At 34.6% G+C, this 16,169-nt stretch overlaps 1 protein-coding gene across 1 annotated transcript in view; it reads right to left on the bottom strand.

Annotated features, from left to right (window-relative positions):
• COL24A1 (collagen type XXIV alpha 1 chain) overlaps nt 1–16,169 on the bottom strand; it is a 384,914-nt gene that overhangs the window by 294,875 nt on the left and 73,870 nt on the right. The window contains exons 7-8 of the mRNA XM_032424689.1: nt 13,793–13,846; nt 10,560–10,613 (exon numbers count right to left, since the gene is read on the bottom strand). Coding sequence (XP_032280580.1) covers nt 10,560–10,613; nt 13,793–13,846 — 108 coding nt within the window. The remainder of the gene's footprint in view (nt 1–10,559; nt 10,614–13,792; nt 13,847–16,169) is intronic.

Here is a 16,169-nt window from a genome sequence, read left to right as displayed (position 1 = left end):
GTCAAATACACTCATTCTCATCAATATACACAAATGTTAATTATAGATCACCAAGACAAATCAACCAAAGGAATTATATATTTCATAAACTTGGTGTTATTAAAATTACTCATTTACCAACAACATCTAATAGACCCAAAGTTTTAGCTCAATTTTGCCCTGAGTTTATACTTTTTTTAAGATACCTAAATATCAGCCTAATTACAAAACATGAGACATACTGTTCTCAGTTGTCCAAGTGTTAGGTGAGATTCCACAAGTAAAAATATTATCAGAGCTAAGTTTCTTCACTTTTTATAATAGAACATAAGAAATGTCTTCAGCATTAAGGCAGCGGTGGTGGCTCCCTAGGATGGGACAGCAGCTCTAGGAGGGTGGGTGCTAAGAAGGTCCCAAGAAGTGTCAGGAAGATGAGGAACAAGGAGCCAGGGTAAGAGGCACATAGGTAGAGAAACCCCTGTCATAAGCCTATTTCCTTTTCCTTTTTTTTTTTTTTAAGTACATGTTTATTTATTTACTTATTTATGTTTATTTCTGTGACTACTTGAGTCTAACTACATGCTTCCCTTTCTTTGTCTACCAGATGTTTTTCCAACCAGAGTTTCTTCCCTCCCCTAGCCCATGATAAACAGAATGCAGAGGTGGTACAACTTCTTTAATTTATCTGAAATACTTTATAATGGTGAACTAGACATATTAAACATGGTATCTTCTGTATGTAAAATTTCCTTTGAAGGGATTGGTCCATATCCAGAGACTCTAATAAGGAGGCAGCAACAGTCATGATCTTTGCTTCATGAACTCACTCCTACTCCACCTCAGCCACAGGACATGACACTTGATCTAAGGGAGACCAATATGAAGTCTGGCCAGTAGCCAATGAAGTCACTTGGAATAAAGAGTTTTGCCTAAATAGGAACAAGTCAGGTCAGTCAAATCCTTTTTTTAATTAGGTTAAACTATTTTTTTAAGAAGGAAAGAAAGAAAAATTCAGGTACTTAGCAGTGTGAGGGGGGGAGCTGAATTTCCTTTTATTGTTAGCATTCTGTGGTTACTTGGGTCTATAAGAAAGTCACTACTTTTTTTTTTAATTTAGCTTTCACTGAATGAAAAACAAAGGCATTTTATGAGTCAATTTGGGCTTAGAGGCTAAGAAGAATTTAAGTAAGATTGATTTATATATCAGAGAAAAAACAGATTCAGGCATATGATATAAAATAAAGATAGAGACTCTGAGATGTGTAGAATAGAAGAGAATGGATCAGGTTGGAGGCTTTTACAGTATAGTGAAAGATAATTATAAATCAGATTTTAGTGGTGGAGTAAGAGATGGTATATAAGCTCCTTACAGAGCTTAAACTGAAGTTCTTTATTTTATTCAGTGTGGTATCCTCAGTGCCTAAAACAGTGCCTGGCTCACAGAAAGTGCCCATTAATTAATTAATGATGAGTCTTGGATGAATGAATGAACTGATGGAAAGACTTGAATGGATTTGAGTTACTTGAATAGAAAATAGATTCTAATTCTTTTTTTTCTTAAGATTTATTTATTTATATATTTGAGAGAGAGAAAGACAGAGAGGGTGTGGGGGTGGGGAGAGAATCTCAAGCAGACTCCCTGCTGAGCACAGAGCCTGATGCTGATGAGCTCCATCTCACGACCCTGAGATCATGACCAAGCCCAAATCAAGAGTTGGATACTCAACTGACTAAGCCACCCAGGCGCCCCAAAAATAGACTCTAATTCTAAGTATCTAATATGACATCTCAATTCTCTTAATGTTAAAATGAAAGGTAAATGAGTAGGACAAAGAATGTCTTTGCTACTTTTTAATGTGACATTATTATATCTATAATACACTGGAGTTAGCACCACTATTGTAGAAAGGCCTCTACTCATTTCCTATATCTGTGACTATACTCCTTATTTATTTTCTACTTAAATACTAGTCTGTAAAGTTTTTAAAAGCAAAGGGAATAAGTTCCTGGGGAAAATGCCTACATTTAAATTTTGGCATAGCTACAGTCTAGGGACTTAACATTTTATTTTTAAAAATTAGTTTATAGTATAGTCTTGTGAAAATATTACTTGAGTCACTGTTTTCTATACTCATATAGGAAGAATAACAAAAAAGTCCAGTAAATAACAACATACAATTTTTCTCAGATGAATACATTGAAAAAAAACTGATGTGAACACATTCCTTAAGGAATGCCAATAAGAAAATTTACAAACCCTGTTTTAAAACAGATTAAATAATAAATTCAGTGGATACAGTAGAATCAAAACCAGAAATATTAAGAGATGGGAAAAAAACAAATTTCAAGTTATATACCTGAACTTGACCCAAGTAATTAAAATTTTGGATACATAAATAAAATGTTTATCCATAAGGAAAATAGTGGTACCATTTATGTACAGGCTATCCTCACTTGGCATGGTACTACAGGACCATAAAACTGATCATCCAAGCTAAAACCATGCAAAGCAATATTAATAATGGGAAAAATTACAAATGTTCTGTGACTTTTAAAAATTTTGGTCAAAATGTTAAAAATTCTGCCAGTTACAATTGTGTAGGGAAATGAAAAAATGTTAAATTAATATTTAGAGTACAATGTAATTTAAAATATTAAAAACATTGAAAAAGTGTCATTTCTTTGAAAAAACTTATAGAGTAGTTTGAATAGTGCTGGCCTTCTTGTATAAATTACCATACTGAGCAAGCATATTTTCTATGCTTTGGCAAACTGTCAAACTCCTTTCCAAGTCTGGATCGACTTTGAACATTTTATCCTTTGTACTTTCAATGTCATGAAATAGTTCCAAAAGTTCTTCTACTGTGAAGCTTTTTTGCTGGTGTTACCTCCTCTGGGACATCTCTGTCATATTCATCACAACTCTTTCTTTCCTCATTTATGTCAAAAAGTTAACCTTCACTATGTTCCTCTGGCTGCATCATCTAGAGTCTCTCAAATGGCAGCCATGTCCCAGGATTAGCTATTTCGTCTATAATTCCATTTATGTTCAATTCTAATTTTAAGTCCTCTGTTATCATTATTCCTTTATTTTGCTATACTCTCATCTTTGTTGGTAAATTACATCTTTTGATTATCCATTTGTGTAAAATATCACATAGGTTTATCACTGAGAGACAAGGAAGCGACACACTATACACTTTGCTGTCTGTGCATGAACTGACTAACAGATGTGCCTTGAACGATCACCAAGAGACTGAATGAAATGATGTGACTGATCGTACCTGTTATTTATGTAGTTTTTGTAGTTTATTTTGTTTTGTAGACTGAAGAGAGAGTAGCAAAATCTGTACTTTATGCAATTAATCACAGTTAACAATTGCAGTAAGTACAATTTGGAACACGTTGCTGGGAGACTGGTGATATTTAATTAAACATGGTAACTGAAATCTGTGTATATGGGAATCATACAAAGTGAGGAATGCCTAACATATATATATTTTTTTTTTTCACTAGATGGAAAAGACTTATATTTACTCAGATAAGGATTTTTCCTGCATATGAGAAAGCATCCCCTACAGTATAAGACAGCTTCTGTATTTGTCACCCTACCATTCTACCTTGGGCCTCCTTCTATAGACTTTAGGTTTCAGAAAGTAGAAGGATTCCTCTGTAAAACCCACAAAAATGCCAAAGAAACTGGAGAGTAGATGATTTGCCTCTGGCACTCCCTTTCTTAAAACCCTCCAGTAGCTCTCTATTACCTGATAAATTAATATATATGAGTGATACATGATACAAGTTCCTCTATAAGTTGGCCCCTGAATATCCCTCAAGCCTTATCTCCTTCTTGCCCTTGAGCCTTTCTTTACACTGTCACCTGTGTGTTAGACAACATACACATGTCTATTAACTACAGTATCATCAGGATAACTGCTGCTCATCCTCAAGATGCAGTTCAGATGTCGCCTCCTTCCCTGTGCCCTAAACACTCTCCCACCTCCTGCCCCTGGAAGTTTGGATAACCCTCAACTATGTCCTATAATAACCTTTTTATATCTTCACTTTTGCCCTTGCCATGGCATAATTCACCTTTGTAATTTACTTTAGTGTGCTTTCTTTTTTAGACAGTAAACTACTTGAAGACAGGAACTATACCTTATTTACATAACACTGGTTTCCTGAATGAATTGCAAGGCAAAAAGATATGACTAAAACAACTGTAGCATTCCAGACTTAGTGACAGATTTTATCTCCAGAAGGAAACTGCTCTTTGGTTTGAGGCAATTTCCCTGGATCTTTTGCTTCTGTCTAGTGTCAAGAAGCTGAGGCAAAGGTGGGCTAACCTTGTATATAATCATGTGAAAGGCAACATCACTGAGAGATTAGTAAACAGGTTAACTAGTTCTACTCAGACTACCAAAAATGGGCTGAAGTCCTGAAAAGAGGACCCAGGGAAAATAAGACACTCATTTGAAAAGCAGATACTAAGGAAGAAGATGACCACTAGGATTGGGTGAAAGGGCACAGTCAATTAAACTTAAGAGCAGCAATCTTCAGTCACTCACTAAGAATACATGCCAGACACTAGGCTGAGATACCACAGTGAACAAAATATAGTCCTTGCACACAAGGATGCCTAAGTCACTCATATATTTCCCTTTAGCCATTGCTACTTCACTGTAGTCTGATATCAATATTAAATTTCATTTCTCTGTAATATAACAGCATTAGTTTATAGATTAGGTAATTCCAACTTTCCAGTGAAACTTGTCAAACACTACAGGACTCATAGCAACAATGCCTTGAGGAATACAGACAAAGGCCTATAACCATGTTTTGGCTAAAATAACCAGAGGAAACTATGGCAAAATTGAGAAACTGTGATAAGATGACCATAAAAAAAGAAACCCTAAGCAAGAAGTCAGAATGAGATGAAAATCAATACCTATGAGAATATAAGCACTTCTTGGGGGAAGGCAATACATTTCCTTAAGTCCTAAGAATAAGAAGTTTAAATTTTTAAAAAAACAAATAAATAGAAGGAGGATCCCAGATAAATGGAGAACTTGAAGGGACTCAAATTATAGGATGACTACCACACAAACCTCTCTATTCTACCTGTCTCCCCTTCTTGGAACATACTTCCCTCATGCATACAACAGACTTGTGCCAACATTTGCTGCAAACTCCTTGCAATGCTGACCCACTAACCTCCTTTAATCAGCACTCAGTTTTTACTCTGGTCCCATCAACCCTAGTAACAGTCCTTCTCAACTAGTTCTCATGGAGAAAAAGAGTATGATAAACTAATTCTCAAAATGGTGCTACATGACAGATAGCAGCTTTTCCTGAGGACACAGAATTTTATTTTTAATTTCTGAAAACTGAAATACTTTTAGCCAAATGAGTTTATCCTTACTGTTAAAATGTCAATCACAAAAGCCAGACAGAGGAAAATGTCTTTGGACACAGGGAAGTTTTCAAAATCCCACAAATTACACCACTCTGGCAACCACTGGCTTGCCTGTGGGGGAGCTCAGTACCAAACTGCCTGGCCCTCTGTGTCCCCTTCAATTAGTGGGAACGGGGGATTGAGGAGGAGCTGGCCACGGTGGTGCCAGCACAGTTCCTATGCAGTAGCATTTGTATTAGACTTTCAGTACTACACCTGGAGTGGAAACCAACCCAAAGTGAAGTGTAGCTTTGCAGGTTTTTACCAGGAGAGTGGGCAAGTGAGAAAATAATCTATAGAGATAACTCTATAGAAACAGTAGAACTCTCCTTATTTCTCCAGGCACCGATTTCATGCCAATCCTGATTTTTTATTGTTGTTCTCATGGACATTCAGTATTTTAGCTCCTTAGTACTGTCCTTGCTTTAAATAGATTATGAAAGCTGTATAGTTTTTGAGTGACTAATAAATCCCAGTGCATTCCCCTTGATACTTTCACTGTTTTTTTCCTTTCCAACTTTATAAAGATATTTACTGTGTACCTCATATGTAATGGAAATGTTTTTAAATAATTGAAAATAATTCCATTAAAACAGAGTAAGAATTCACACTGATTTGTAATTATTGCTAAAACCATAGTAGTTAGTATTTTTCACATTCAGAAAAATACTGCCATACATTATGCATAAAAATCTGTATGACAATGTGTGCATCATATTTCACAATTGCTGTGAGTTATATGCCTGTATGCTAAGATGTGCTTAACTGCTCCCATCTGGCTTCTCCTCTTGATTCTAGAAAAACTGCTCCAATTGAAATCATTGTTAATGTTCTTACAATTTTAAATAGCAGACTTCCAATATTAATATAGAAACTGATTGGCTATATTAAAAAACAATTTAAAACTCCATGTGGAGTCCAAGCTCAGAATTATGACTCTTGTCCTCCATCCAACACAGCATGCACTCTGGATCCAACTTATCTGCCTTTGGCACAAATTTAGACACTTAGTGAGAAGTAAAAACATACTTTAGTTCCTAGGAAAATAAGAGGACATGAAAGTGGCTAAATTGAGGCAGTGTAACCAGTCAATCTGGGGAAACACAGTGCTTGTTAAGATGTTAATACTGGTTTAAAAAAAAAAAAGTTGGGAGGCGAGAAATAAAAAAGAAGAAAAGAAAGAAGCAAAATAAACTCTACCGAAGAGGGAAAAAAAAAACATGGCTACTGATTTATTCACTTCATTCTCTCAATATTACTTCTAGTTTTCAGAATGTTTACAACATCAACCTTCTGTTTATCTCAACAGTTTTCATGAGCTCTCACTGTGCTCCACATGTCTTTCTTGCACCCATTTCAAGATTACTTGAGTATGGCTTATATTAAAAGAATTTTAGTATTTCCAGATAGTCCCAGCAAAAAGGAATAATGAAGTCATTATTATATGTCATCCAAAACTATATCTGTTCCCTTGGCTCTCATGGAAAACAAAATTTTACTTCTTCTTACATACATGCCTGGGACAGTGAAAAGTACTGAAATACACATCTAACAAAAACTAGCTTAACAAACTAATTAATTAATGGGGAAGCAGTATTTGAAGTTAGTAAGAGCAGTCATATGTCAAACAGGCTTGGATTTGAGTCCTAACTCAGCCAATTAATAATTGGGTAAGTCATTTATACTAAACATACTGTTTGTCTCAATGAGGTTTTTTTTTTTTTTAAAGATTTTATTTATTTACTTCTTTGAGAGAGAGAGAGAGAGCATGCGTGTGCACACGAGTCGGGGGAGAGGCAGAGGGAGAGCCAAAGAAACTCAAGCAGACTCCACGCTGAGAGCAGAGCCTGACCTGGGGCTTGATCTCACCACCAGAGATCATGACCTGAGTCGAAACCAAGAGTCAGACCCTCAACTGACTGAGCCACCCAGGCGCCCCACAATGAGTTGTTTTTAAGATGAAAAGAAACAGGGCTCAGCAGAGCAACCAGAATATTGCACATAATAAAACAGCTACTACTGATATTAGCATAATAAATGTAATGATACTTCACAAAATAGTTTAATAGATAAAAAGATGTAGTAAACTTCATCTTAATCAAACCCAAGTATCTTGTTTATCTCTCATAATATGCAAAGAATAGTTAAACGCACAGTGGATTCAGTAGCAATAAGTTTCATCTCTAGATCCTGCCATAATTTTGAGTGACCATGAGCAATTAATTCTCTTAACCTCTCTGGGCTTATTTTAGATTTCTCACTTACAAAGTGAATAACTTGAGTTCTTGTCTTGACCTTCAGAATTCACCTAGCACTGACACTCTGGGTAGAAATGCAAGGATGAAAGAAACAGGAGTCCCAGGTTACAGCTAATATGAGCCATTATTCTAGGTTCTTCTAGCATGGATCCTGTTTGCCAGGAAGTAACCTAGAGTGACCTAGGTTTTTCAAAACATGAACCAAAATTAGTTAATTCCATAAAAACAGCTCATGATTTACCAGAACATTTTACCTAATAACTGGTCTTGCCCTTTCCCCTTCTGTACAAACCACAGTAATAGTCTATCAAGCTCATTTTGAACATACTTCTATTATATATTCATTTTAAAATAAGACATGCCCATAGTGTGATAGAAATTTGTCCCAAGCATGCTATGTGGAGAATTAGTTTAGGTTTAGATTGACTCCTTATGTCCTTTTCCTAGCAATACTTATTTTTTTTAAAATCTGTATATGGTTTCTATTAATAGCCTCTCTGTATTTAAGAAGAGGAAAAATCCTCAGAAAAACTACAAAATCATTTCAAATGTTTCAACATTGTTCTAAACTGCTATCAAATCATAGTAAACCATTAATGCTTCATTTATCAGAAAGTAATTTGGTTTCTAAATATTTTCAATTTAGGGCGCCTGGGTGGCTCAGTCGGTTAAGCAGCTGCCTTCAGCTCAGGTCAGGATCTCGGGGTCCTGAGATCGAGCCCCGAGTGGGGCTTTCTGCTCAGCAGGGCGTCTGCTTCTCCCTCTCCTTCTGCTCTCTCTCTTACTCTCGCTCTCTCACTCTTGCTCTATCTCAATAAATAAATAAAATCTTTAAATAAATAAATAAATAAATAAATAAATAAATATTTTCAACTTTATCTCTAGAGAAAATTGAGCTACAGCTGCTAATTGATCACTGGCTTCTATATGATCGATTTTAACATAAAAAAGGCAGATTTTGAAAGTTTCAAAAATCATATAAGAGGAAAAGAAGTCTGTGAAAGATAATCTATAACCCGATTTGTTTAAAATAAAAAAAAATCTTAAAATAATGCTGTATTTCACTTTATTAGACTTACACAGACCAAAAAGCATATGTTAACCTTAAGATTTTAAAATACTTATAAGCCAAGACATATAATACATGCACAGGTCTTTGGAAGTTAATATCTTCTGCTTTAAGTAAGCACAATTTCAAAGTTAAAATGATAATCTGCTCTAATGGTTAAAATTAGCCTTTTAAAATTTGTCTCTATAGATAATTCTTTATATACTCTTCTACACAACAGCCACTCAAAACTTTACTTAGAGTTCCCTTTTCTGGATTGCTAATTTCATGAACCACAGGCATCATTTAACTTTGGAAAGTAATGATTAGTTTTTCTGTCATATGCAGTATCATTCTTTAGGATGAAATAACTGTATATTTAATAGCAAATAAAATAATTAAGATACTTTTCATGAGATTGTCTCTATTTGACGCTATTTGTCAGTACAGTTTCTTCAGAGGTATACTAAGTAGCATTAATCAAACAGATTCATGATTATATATCAAGACCAATTCTGTTAGAAATGATCACACTCCAGTTTCCTGTCTCCATGGGAGCAACCAACAACCTCAAAGAAGTGATCAGATTCTAAGCAATGTCTATGATGAAGATTAGTCTGAAGGCCATAAAAATAATGGTAGTGCGGTCGTGGGAGGAAAAACACTCCATAAGATCAAAATCTTTGTCATCATTTTAAAATTCAGCCCTTTAGCAGGAGTTATGAAGGAAAACAAACAAGGTCATGCTTCCAAAACCAGATAAAGAGCTAATGGCTAACAGTTATTAGGGCTTGCTATTTGTCTGACACTGTATTACTTGGATGATCTCATTCCTTGTTGCCAAAACCTCCCTATGAAGTGCGTAATATTATCTTCATATTTTACAAATGAGGCAACTGAAGGGTAGAGAAGTTAAGCACCCTACCCAAAGGCATTGGGCCCTAGAAAATGGCAGGTGGGATTAGAACCAAGTAACCAGAGCCTAAATACCACTTCCAACATAAATCTCCCAAGAGGAAAGGAATATGAACAACTAAGACATCAACATAGCTTATTATTATTTGTATTTAGATATCCATACCAAGTCAAATACTGCCCTTCAATATTTTGGGGCCCTTAATACTTTAAAAGATATTTTGTATCTTCTTTTTCCCCTGTAGAAAGTCAACAACTCAGTGTTTGGGAAAACAAAACAAGCCGAATATATAGAGGAGATGCAGGAAACTACACAACATATTTTATATGAAATAATTCTAGCAGCTGTGTTAATATTTCTTTTTATCTCAGAAAAAGCCTAGTCATATACATACTACTACTGTTTTTTACCAGTTATCCCCAATCCTCACTTCTTTCCTACTCTTCAGGCCACACATTCGTGTATATATCATGGCAGAGATTATTATTTCCTAAGAAAATAAGAACACTTTAAAAAAGCCAAAACTATTACCTATAACCAAGTATACCTTACTTCACATATAAAAGTTAAAAAGTGACTTCAGAGTTTCAGAAGTAGGTTACTGCCCTAATATTAAAAAAGAAAGAAGAAAAACTTCAACATTCTATCAGTGACTGACTTCTTTCTTCATTTGAATTTTGTCCCCGTCATTAACTGAAGGGTTTTATTTTTCATAAGGTACTGCCTTTTGTGGGCACCACTTCCCTGGATTAGGACACCATCCTAATCCCTTTCGCTGAGAAAAGGAATTTAAAACATTGACTTTGGGCACAACTTCAAAATGAGATTTTAAGAGTTCAAGAGCTTCCACACCCAGATGACATCCAATTATGTCAAAGTAAAATTATGTCTTACCAGTCTTACCTTACTACCTTGCATACCAGGGGGCCCCATTAATCCAGAAAGGCCTTGATTGCCCTAAGAACAAAACACAAACAGAAGTGTAATGTTATGAAAAGGAAATGAAAATTAGAATTCCCTTGCTGCCGGATTTCATCTTGGACGTCAAAATCTTACTGCATTCATCTCTGATCTTCGCAATCCGCCTCAAGTTCCATCTCCTTTCTGAGTACTTTTGCGACTTTTTCTGAGGCTATTTCTCTCTTCCCATGCTGAGTACCACTGTACTTCCCCGCCTCCATAACCGTGCTCCTTTTTCCTGATGTTCTTTTCTCTAGGAATGCCCTCACTCCCCAAATTCCTGTAGTTCCAAGGTTTACTGTGTTTAAAAAAAAAAAAAGTTTGCTTAAAAATTCTCCAAGCACTTTGTGTGGCAGCTGTGGAGGGCTTGGGCTGCCTCCTGGCAGGACTCCCACTAGGAACCTCAAGGCAGGGTTGTGGGGAGCAAGGGCTGGGTTCACTGGCACACCAGAGAAAGGGACACTTCCACTTCCGGGCTGCACTGGTATTGGTCGCTGCACCACTGGGAAGTAAATGCTGTGAAAATTTTTTGGGAGGACGTGTGTTTGGCTCCAGCAGATGGGACTTCACCTATTAAGGCGGTCCATCCTCCTGATCCCCCAGCTTTGATGAGGGCCTGTGAGACCATCTTAGGGTAAGAGGGAGAAAGTATACTCATGTGAGGGAGATGGAGTGTCTGGCGGGTAGAGATGACAGTGGGAGATACAGAGGAGGCTGTGTGAATTGACAAGGAGAAAACATCAAAAAGAAATGGGAAGGTAATCTTGAGGCACTTTGTTCCAAGTGGTTTTTCTTAACTTCCCTTTCTCTCCCCTTCTGCTGCAACAAATATATTGTGCATGAAAAACAAAACAAAACAAAACAAAACAAAAAAACCACACACACACAATGTTGTGAAAGAAAAAAGGGTACTTAGGTAATAATCCTAAATAAATTCCTAAGTGACTGTGTTGTGTTTAATATTTAGTGCATCAAGTACCTTAATATGTCATCAAATTAAACAATTAGAACAGGAAAGAATGTTTCTGATGATTAACAATCAAGTACCTTTCCATTTGTACTAATTTTAATACTTCTTGACATTTTATTAAGATGGCTTCCATTTGTGATGGGATGACCATTTTATACAGATAATTTTTTTTTTTTTTTTTTTTTACATTCATTACTCTGATAGAGGGAAAAGAAAGCTGCACTAGGAAACAGATTATTGGAGGCTTGTCTCCTTCTACTACATCTAATCATGGGTGGATCACTTGATTTCCCTTCAAAGTTCCTCCCTGAAAAATGAGAATAATATCTCACTTGACTTAAAGGAAAGGAAAAGGGAAAACCACTATTTAAAAGTTATTTTTGTGTGCCACTGAGATCCCCAAAGGGCTTAAACACTTAAATATGCTCTATGAGAGACGTTCTTTAATATGTGTTCCATGCTGAAGGACTAGCCCCTGCACTTCTTTTGTGTCGTCACTGACCATATATTTATTGTAAAAACGACAAAGTGATTAAAAATAAAACACAATTGTTTTCCAAGCTCCTCAACTCTCACTAATATGATGTTCATATTTTTTTATTCATAATGTATGTGTATAACTGATATCCTGCCTCCTCAGTTTGAACCCAATCTAATGTAAATACAATGTCTAAGAAATGTTTTTAAATTTTACCATTTTAAAAATACATCTCTCAATTTTAAAAGCTGGATTTCACTTAAAGCTCAATGGCAACATATTATTAAATCCTGTATCTTACTCCCTTACTCCTATATAGCATTAACCACAATTAGTATATGAGTAACTCAAGAAGTGAAAAAAAGACTGACATACTTCCAAGCCTCAATGCCAATGCTGAATCATCCTGTATTTTATACAGATACTGTACACATTCTGAACCACCCTATATTTTGTACAAGGAAGCCACAAGTAAAGATAAAACCAAGCATTTGATATAAATGTGAATGCTTAATTTTGGGGGTTTGTTTAAAGCAGTCACCAAAACAGAATGGACCTCTAATTTCTAAATTTTAAGTAAGAAATCAAATGTTCTATATTTAAACATTTTAAAAGATGGCATTTTGTTTCTCAGATTGCAGGATATTTTTCCTTGCAATAACAAAGGGACCAATGAAAATATGTTTCTAATAAATTTCTATTCTCTTTCTAAATTATTTATATTCAGTGAACTCAGTTCCATCACAGGAATAAAATTCTCAAGGTTCTAGATTAAAAATTTTTTGAGGATTTACTTGTTGGTATAATACCTGTAAAGTTCATTAATATGGTGTGGGTTTTTGTTTTTTTTTTTAAGTTTACAAGAGTTTCTGTAAGCCAATTAAAGATCAGATTTCAACCCAGGAACGACCAAAATTATTCAGGGATTTTAAAAGTTTGTGAATGTATACCATACAAACAAAAACATCCTATAATGTATCACATTCATTAAGTACTTGTCCAAATAGAGATTCCCAGATGTATTCCTAAAGACTCCAATTTTACTCATCCTCACTGGAAAACAGTATCTTCCTCCTAACAAAGTTTTTGTTGCTAGCTTTATTAAAAATGTTAGTTTCTTTTTACCTAAATGTGAATGTGTATGTTTGACAGCATTACAATAAAATGAAATGCATACTAGACAAAAAGTCAAACAAATATATCATTAACTCAGCCACTTACTATCCATGAGTCATTTAAATTCTATGAATTCTATTTTCTTAACTGGAAAACAAGATAATGATGACTGTTTCTCTTACAATTACTGGGGACTTAAAAAAGATAAAGTACGTGGAGCTAATCTAAAAAAGGCACAAAATAGCATTAGAATTTATGTATTATTTTGTGTATGCCTTTTAACAGCAAATTTTTGAGATTAGGGCCACATTCTGCTCTCATCTTTCACCCCACCCATCCCTAACTGGCAGGTAGCACAATGGTAGGCCATAGTAGACACTCAATAAAATTAATGTTAAGATTTTAATTGATGACATTAAGCTGATGATATAATTTATTTTTCAATTATTTCCTCCTTCATTAAAGTTCTCTATCTTCTCTGTCTGGTACCTTCTCTAGTTCTCTGTCTCCTCTGTCTGATATCAAGTAAAATCTATATTTTAAAAAGGTAAAAATGAATTTTTAATGCTTGAAATATATCACCATGATTTTTTTCCATGGGCAGCTAATTACCTTTTCTCCAGGAACAGCTTGACCAGGGGAAAATCCTGGATCTCCTTTGGGGCCCTAGATAAAACAATTATAAAACCCTTGGTGAAGCATAAATTACATATAGTATATCACACTTCTTCAGTTGAATGCATCATCAGATAATATATATATGTATATATATATATTACATAGTATTAAATAAAATTATTTTAAATCGAGATGGTCATGCCTTATTTGCTTTCTTATTGTACATTTTTATTAGCCTTATTTTTAAATGCTAAGAAGATTGTCAGACATAGATGATTTTTAAAATCTAATAAAATTATGCTACTATTGAAACATCTTTCCTTAAGGGACCTATATAAAGGCTTCATTAACAACCATTTTTGTGATGTATTCAGTTATAACTCCTATTTTAGCATTGGAAAACTAGTTACTTTTAGTAAAAGAAATCTGCTTATAATTCTTAAAATTTTATGATATCATTCCAAGTTTAAATATTTTCCAAAATCTTGCAATGTACATGCATTACTTTTGCAATACAGAAAAAATAAATCAAAAAAATACCTCTAATTGCCAAAATAGATATAAAAATAGTTACTTTTCATACTCTGGGAATCATATTTTACATTTCAAGAGAAATATGACACTAGGTTTCAACCAAATTTTTTTGCACAATATTAAAGTAATCTTTCTTATTATGCATACTGGCAAAGTATCTCTTTTTCTACTTCCCATCTCATAAAATTAAGAGGCCACAATTGAAACTCTTTATAATTCCAATTATGATTTCATTACCATTCTCAAGTAGTAATAATTTCCATTCCTAAAGAGTTCTAAATGTTATTTTCATACTATAAGAAATAATCATGTGTTCTTTCACAAATTCAGGGACGCTTGAAGCAAAGAAAATTTTTTTTTTTTGTAAAGATTTTATTTATTTATTTGAGAGAGAATGAGAGAGAGCACATGAGAGGGGGGAGGGTCAGAGGGAGAAGTAGACTCCCTGCCGAGCAGGGAGCCCGATGTGGGACTTGATCCAGGGACTCCAGGATCTTGACCTGAGCCGAAGGCAGTTGCTTAACCAACTGAGCCACCCAGGTGCCCGCAAAGAAAACTTTTAAGGAAAGGTTCTTTTCCAGGTTGACCTCTTCCCTTCCATAGCTATCACCACTTCTATCACTAAGGCTACAATTTTAGACCATTAATTACAAAATTATGGGACCTGAGAAACAGCTTTAGTGATATCTCAATATTTAAGAATTCAATCCATCCTCCAAAAAAAAAAAAGGTAATATAGTTAGAATTTATAAGAGATATTAGAGCTTATCTAGTAAAACACATTCTATAGATAAAGAAGCAATGAGGTCCAGAAAGGTTAAATGATTTGATTAAAATTGCTTAGAAAAGTACTGGCAAACCAGGTCAATTTTCCTTCTCATATCACAGTGTCTATTAAATAAAAATCTTATTTATTTGTTTTAATATATTTCAGTCTTTTATTATAAAACCTAGCCAATTGATTTGAGGCAATACTTACAAAGAATTTTAAAAGAAGTTAAGAAATGATAGCCTTTGAGAATTTTGAATATAATATAATTCTTTGTGGTCAATGTTTTTATTTATAAATATCACATTAAAAATTCTTATTTTTAGGTTCTTTCTGAATTTTCTATTATCTGTCTACTTTCTTATTATCATCAATATTTTAACATTTCATCTTCATTAGAAAAAAAACCTGAGAAGGTGGAGAAAAGTAATCAATTGATCAATAAAAATCAGATTTAAAGACAGAGCTTTTTCTTATTCATAAGCTTTATGTATCTGGACAACATATTTAAAGAAATACATGCCAGATCTCTTTTATTCCCACACAAATGTGCATGAGATAATTGATCAACTTGTTCTACAACCATAATTCTAGTCAACATGAAGGGAATGCTCTTAACTTGGCCAGTCGTGGGCTGGGATCCTCCATAGTATAAAATGCATGAGCAGAAATTATTGAACATGCCAACCTTACCTAAAACGTCAAAGAAGTAGGACATATTTCTCTGCATTAAAGAATACTCCAAAATTTCTTACTTTCTCCCTCATTTTGTATTAATTCTATGACTCCCAACACACTTTTAGTCATACTTGATTGGCTTTTCAAATCTCTTTGGAATTAAAAGTAAATAATTATAAATTAATTAATCATAATTGACCTTGAATTTCAATATTGACTTCTACATGACTTTTGTTAAAGGAGCTATATATCCTTTTGAGTGTAAGAGGAAAAGGAAGTTGCCTACCCATTATTACTCAAAGAATTCTCAAAGTCCCACCTATTCTACTGTTCTGCTATATAGCCTAAAATCCTCATTATCAGGGCGCCTGGGTGGCTTAGTCAGTTAAG

This window comes from Phoca vitulina, unplaced genomic scaffold, assembly GCF_004348235.1.
Source record: "Phoca vitulina isolate PV1807 unplaced genomic scaffold, GSC_HSeal_1.0 scaffold2, whole genome shotgun sequence".
NCBI lineage: Eukaryota > Metazoa > Chordata > Mammalia > Carnivora > Phocidae > Phoca > Phoca vitulina.
This window is presented reverse-complemented; position numbering and strand designations above follow the sequence as displayed.